Source organism: Sitophilus oryzae, unplaced genomic scaffold, assembly GCF_002938485.1.
Source record: "Sitophilus oryzae breed Bouriz unplaced genomic scaffold, Soryzae_2.0 scaffold_1576_pilon_pilon, whole genome shotgun sequence".
Lineage (NCBI taxonomy): Eukaryota > Metazoa > Arthropoda > Insecta > Coleoptera > Curculionidae > Sitophilus > Sitophilus oryzae.
The window spans coordinates 10,259,801-10,266,247 of NW_022146254.1; the positions used below are offsets into that span (position 1 = coordinate 10,259,801).

The following is a 6,447-nucleotide window of genomic DNA, read 5'->3' on the forward strand; positions in this document are numbered from 1 at the left end:
AAAACGACAAACAGGAAGCACAAGCAACGCAAGCACAATCAGAAGCAAGAGCGCAAGCAGGATCGAGAACAATGTGGACGCACCTTTACCTGCTGAGCAAACGTTTCTCTCTTCCAATTCTTTTTCACAGTCTTAGTCATAGAAAATGTTTATAATAATTAATTCTACCACGTATTTAATCAGATAAGAATCAGTAGCCTTGATATGATTTAGAGGTAGTTAATATCTTGAGCCTCGAGGCAAAGCTATTATACAAAGGAAACAAGTGGAAGAGGCAATGGAAATTTTATAAGGAGATTTGAGAATGAAGATCTGGGTATCTAGAATATTACATATACCTAACGTTTGGAGAGCTATTACTGGTATCAAATAGAAACAGAAATAATTCAACACAGGATTGTAATTTATGCAAAAGGGCTTTCGTTGGGAGTCGTCGAACGTAACGGCCGACTGTGGTGGCGATGTTTAGTTGTAGCGGTGCCAGTTACAGATATCACCCTCTCTAAATGGAGGTCTGAAAGGACAACGAGCTCATAGTGATAGAAAAACAGTATAACATTAAGTCCGCCTACTCTGGGTGCCAGCTCACCAAGGCAACAATCTAGCTAGAACACTCTACTAACTGAAACAGAACCGTTCTCCTTCCCAAGTGGAAACTGTAGAATGTAGAATGAGTAAGAGGGGGGGTTAATCACTGCGACCTTAAAGATCTATTGTGCCCCCCTTCCTAGAGTCATCACACAATCTATAACCCATCATACCCCTGTTATAGAGGGGACAGGGTATTTCCCATTCTCTTCTGACAACAGTTCTTCCTCCGAGGGTACACACCCTTCCACGGTTGGAGTGTGGCCTTCCGTGCCGCTCTTCACAGTCGAGGAGCTTGTCTCCGGCTGAGGAACCCGTGAGGTGGAGGCTGGAGGATCTGTCTCCATTTTCTCCACCTCTTTAACTTGGTCTCTCCTTGGACTTGATACCGATGTTGTCCCATATTTATAATAGAGGATATGTCCCTCTTTCTATATGGCCTCTTTGGATTTGAGGTCAATTCCTCTTGTGAGGACCTTTTTTTTTTTTTTTTTGGAGGTGTAAAATACCTTTACGTACGGAGTGTGGGACTCAATCTCTCCTTAAGCTGTCTGGAGGACACTACCCACTAAACGTCACCCCCTTGCTCCTGCCACGTCTACCTGGACCCGCTGGACGCATCTCCACAAGTAGCGCCAGACTGTTCCTTTTTTGTCATTACCCCTGCTCTTCGCTGTATTTAGCCTCTAGTATATTTTGGGCCAGTTTTGAGATGGCTTCAAAGTTTTCTCTTCTTTCTGTTACCGATTTTAAGAAGGTATCTGCGGAGATGTTGCCACCAATCGTCATGCGTACCTCTTCCCATCTTGGACAAGCAAACATTGTGTGTTCTGGAGTATCATTGGGTTCAGCACAGTATCGGCATTCCGCGACTTCCCTCTTTCCAATTTTACACAGGTAACTCCCAAAATTTCCGTGGCCACTTAATATTTGAGTAAGATAGAAGTTGAGAGGTTGTGAGGACCTGACCATGACCCTTCTTCCTCGTGTTGATGACTCGCCAACTCGATGTCCTTACATTGAAGTTCTGATCTTGGATAAGGCTCAGCAGGTAGGTGGTGTCTTTCCCCTTGCTCCTCGGTAGAAAGACCGTTATGGCCGCCCCTTTAGAGATGTTTTCTCCTTTCATTGCAACCAGTTCCGGCCCTTGCCAATTTTTAAGCATAGTTGCGATTTCCACCAACCAATTCGCCGATTCTTGAGATACACAATCTATGAGGATCATGCCCATCCGAAAGTATATCCCCGCAAAACGCAGCTGACCCACATTTTGTAGATCGTTGTGTTGAGATCCGATCGCCACTACTTCGTCCAGTATAGCCTCTTCTAGAGACGTTTGCTGGTCGGTGGTCAGAGCAACCTCTGGGAAATCCTTTAGCAACACCGCCATTTTCACTTCTTGTCCAGCAATAGCGGCAAAGCTGGTGATACATCCTTGCTTGCCTCCCGGTGTTGAACAGTTTTCCATCCTGGCTTTAAAAAAAAACGAAAGGAAATACTGTGTCATTGAACAGAACAATCCTACTCTGTGTAGACTCTAGATGTTCAAGCTCGTTGCCGATGTGCATCGCAACCTCGTCTTGCGGCAAGTCGATCCGTGCACGTCTGGCGATTATGCAAATGTCGGCCAGCACGCGCACCTACTTTATTTTAACTGATCTACGTCCGACTAGTGAATTGTTTTCGAAGTGACTTATTACGGGTTAACATGAGCGGGCGCGGTAAAAGACCCAGGAAGCAGGAGTGTGAGTGAGCCCTGTAAACCGATAAGGAAATTAAAACGCAAGAAGAAGTCTAAAATTTGAAGGGTTGGGTGGAAAAAAAAATGAGGGAGTTATCGGGTTACTAATGGTGGCAAATGCGATTATTCAAAATTTAAAATATAATTAAAGAAATGAGAAAAAGATCAAGATATATTGACTACTGTTAAATCATTTCAAGGCTACTGATTCTTATCTGATTAAATACATATTAGAATTATTATAAACATTTTCTTTGACTAACTTCTATGAAAAAGAATTGGAAGAGAGAAACGTTTGCTCAGCAGGTGAAAGACCATACATTAAATTAGTATATTGATGTTTCCGAAACCACAGCGGGAACAAGGATAGGAGTATATAGGCAGAAAACTGAACACTCCTCATCCTGCAGGCAAGAATCTACGCTATCGAAAGATGCGTACAACTTATCTTAGTTAGGAACTATCGAAAATAAGATATAGCCATCTCATCCTGATAGTCCAGCAGTATTAAAAGCACACATTATACCGTGCTGGCAACTGTTACTTTTGGGTCGGCATTTACATGTGTGGAAGTAAATTGCATAGGGATCTTATTAAGTCGGAGTGAGAGAAATGCGACTGACCGACGCGACGCGCGACGGTGTGCTGTTGCGGCGTTGCCGATACGCCTTTCCCTATCAAGTAAAGTAAAATCACGATCGCAAACCGCCTATTTTTAAAAAACCTTTTTTTTAAAGAGATAACTAGATAAAATCATTAGACATGTTTCTGAGCAACTGAAATGGTATTATAAGGATATCGTTAGGGTGTCATTTTTTTTATAACGAGAAAATGTCAATAATCGCGATAATTTAAAAATTCAACTTTTTAACACATAACAGGCCATAACTCAAGAACCACTTTAGATATTGAAACTTTTTTTTTATTTTCAAGATCGGATATTTTACAATATGTTTACATAAAAAAAATTCGATAAGGTTGTTTCTTCCATTCAACAATTGTAAACAATTCATCCATTTACTATTAGAGCATAACAATTTTCAGCAATCGTGTAATTTTTTTATTGGTAAAGATTTTCACATACTGTCTACAAAAAAAAATACAGCAGAAATATTAACAAAGTTCTTGAAAAAACTACAATCTATTATTTCTAATAGATTTCGAGATATCGATTTTTGAATTCAGAGTTCTAATAGCGCGACCACTATCGAACACCCACTCAATTCCACTTATTTTTACCAAAAATGCAAGTGTTTCTAGCTTGCACTTAAGAAAATTCAAGCTATAGGGAAAATTACAACGACTCGTTAATAAATAAACAAATTAAGTATCACGAGACGTAATTAAATCGTGAAGCTGAACGCATGACGTACACCTTTCCCTAGAACTTTAAGTACTGACAGAGGTATTGATTGGGTCGACCGGTCAACTGCGACAAATCTGCTATATCCCCTTCCACGTCTCTTAGCGATGTGCACAGTTTCTCGGTTTATTTCATACGTTTGGCAACGTGTTTACTGTCCTCTCTTTGTTCAGTACATTATAAACGCATTGTACTCTTCTTACATACGGAAATCTCGACCAAGACTAACCTTTGCCAGCCCTTAGTATATGTGTCTATGTACTGTGTGGTCTAAGGTCGTACATAGCGAGCAAAATGTTGATCGGTAAATGAAGCTTCGACCTGCAGGCTATACCCGCTCTACGCATATCGAACTAAAGGCTTCGCAACCTGGCATTATGAAAACGCGGATTTTGTTTCACGTAACGCCGGACGGGTGAATAAACGGAGGAGGGATGCTGACGATTTTTGAAACGTCGTCGCACACTGTACTAAGCTAGTAATAATGGGATAACGTCCCTTTGTTTACGTAGATGCATGGGCTGCATTTATTTTCGATATACGCGCGCATACGGATATATCGGCTGTATACGAACAGGCTTATTTGTTCAGTTTCAATGAAACGAGCCAACAAGTGAAATAGAGCGTCAGGCTGTATTGAGGCAGGTCCAAAAACAGACAATATTAGATAGATTCTGTACAATATTGGATTTCACACTATATTAATTAGATACGAATATAAATACAGGGTGAGTCTTAAATAAGTGCAAACATTTTTAGGGGTCGTATATTTCGATCCAGAATTCGTGTTTCTGGATTTTTTTGAAAAAATTTTAGTTTTTAGTTAGCAAACATAACTTCTTGATAATATGACAACATATGTAGTAGATTAAATTTATAAAAAAAAACAGAAAAGATCCAGTGGTTCTCAAAATTTAAATAATTTTTTTTGAATATTTCAATGTAAGTATAAGTGTAAGGTTATCGTGGACTTATTTGAAAAACGGTAAAGGAGAAAATATGTTTCTTGTATCGAGATCTACCAGCCCTGAAAATATTTACACTTATTTAAGACTCACCCTGTATAATCAGTCATGAAAATTAGCGGTTTCTATCATGTCACCGAATTTATTAAAACTGCTGTTTAAGCATCATCTAAAATGGCTCAAAAACCAGGCCAAAAATTAATTTTCTCTCAAAACAATTTCAAAAATATCTCAGCCTCCAATGGTATACATATTCTGAATCTACATAAAGTCTTTTACAAATACTGACATGCACAGATACATACATACTGCCATTACTCGCTGACGAGTATTTGAAACGCATCAGATGGTCACACAAGGCGTTTTCTTTCATGAGCTTTTCTGTGACTAAAAAGACCGATACGTTATGTTATCTGTCTACCGCACTCCAGACATTCAAAAATCTCATTGCTTTGTTGCCTCTTTACTTTTTGGTTATCGCTGTTAACTGAGTTCACAACTCTTCTCCATTGAGTTCTATTGTGAGTTGCTGTTTCCCACTCATTCTGCATGTTAATCCCCTTTAAGTTTTCGTGGAAAATGTCCTTGTACCTTTTGAGTTGTCCACCCGGCCTCCTCTTACCGTCTACCAGCTCACTGTAAAGCAGAGATTTTGATATGCGGTTTTCTTCTTAAAACTAGAGCAACGGACGGCAAGGCTAAACCTATGCAAAGTCCAGAGACTAGCATGTGTTTGCATCACAGGAGCCATGAGAACCTGTCCAACAGCAGCAATGGAGGTCATTCTGGATCTAACACCACTGTACATTGTCATTGGTAGATATGCCAATGCGACAATGATTAGAATGGTCACTAACGGAATTACTACTGGGAGAATTGTCAGATCAGGGGCTTGGAACACCCTCAAAAAGGAAATACCACTCCTGCAACTCCCAGTGGACGATATGTCAAGAACGTACAACTTTGACAAACATGTCAATGTAGTATTGAGCAATAAGAAGGATTGGAAGAGCGAAACGCTTGCCCAGCAGTTAAAAGACCATACCATAACTTGGTATACTGATGCTTCCAAAACCAATACGGGAACAGGGATCGGAGTGTTTGGGCCGAGAGCTAATTACTCCAACCAATGGGCACTTACCCTAGTATCCTACAGGCAGAAATCTACGCTATCGAGAGATGCGTACAACTTATCTTAGATAGGAACTATCGGAAACAAGAAATAGCCATCTTATCTGATAGTCAAGCAGCGTTAAAGGCGATCAACTCAGTCTCAATCAATTCGAAATTGGTCAAAGAATACATAGAGAAGCTGAATAAATTAGGCAAAGAAAACAAAGTCCTCCTACACTGGGTGCCTGCTCACCAAGGGATAAAAGGCAATGAAAAAGCAAATAATCTAGGTAGAAAAGGAGCGAACACTCCACTAACTGGACCAGAACCGTTCTGCTTTCCAAGTGGTAACCAACTCAAGGAGGAACTCAAGAACTTGGAAGATTCCATCCGCAACCTGGAATGGAAATCTTGCAATGGTCTAAGACACTCGAAGAAGTTTCTGAGGGCTTATGATCAAGAAAAATCACAGATCTTCCTGGGTCTGAGTAAAAACAATCTTCGGATTGTCACGGGGTTTTTAACAGGACACTGTCTCCTCAATGAACACCTCAGTAGATTGAAACTAAGAAGAAACGGGGAATGCAGATTCTGTGGGGAAGATGGGGAAACACCAGTACACCTCATCACTGAGTGCGCCGAGACGACAACCATTCGTGCCATGAATTTTGGTGCGA

The 6,447-nt window shown here is 40.5% G+C and overlaps 1 protein-coding gene across 1 annotated transcript; it reads right to left on the minus strand.

Annotated features, from left to right (window-relative positions):
• Positions 1 to 1,245: 1,245 nt before the first annotated feature.
• Positions 1,246 to 1,560, minus strand: LOC115879077. Its single transcript, XM_030895723.1, has one exon. The coding sequence runs from the start codon at positions 1,558 to 1,560 to the stop codon at positions 1,246 to 1,248; it is 315 nt and encodes a 104-aa protein (XP_030751583.1).
• Positions 1,561 to 6,447: the final 4,887 nt, after the last annotated feature.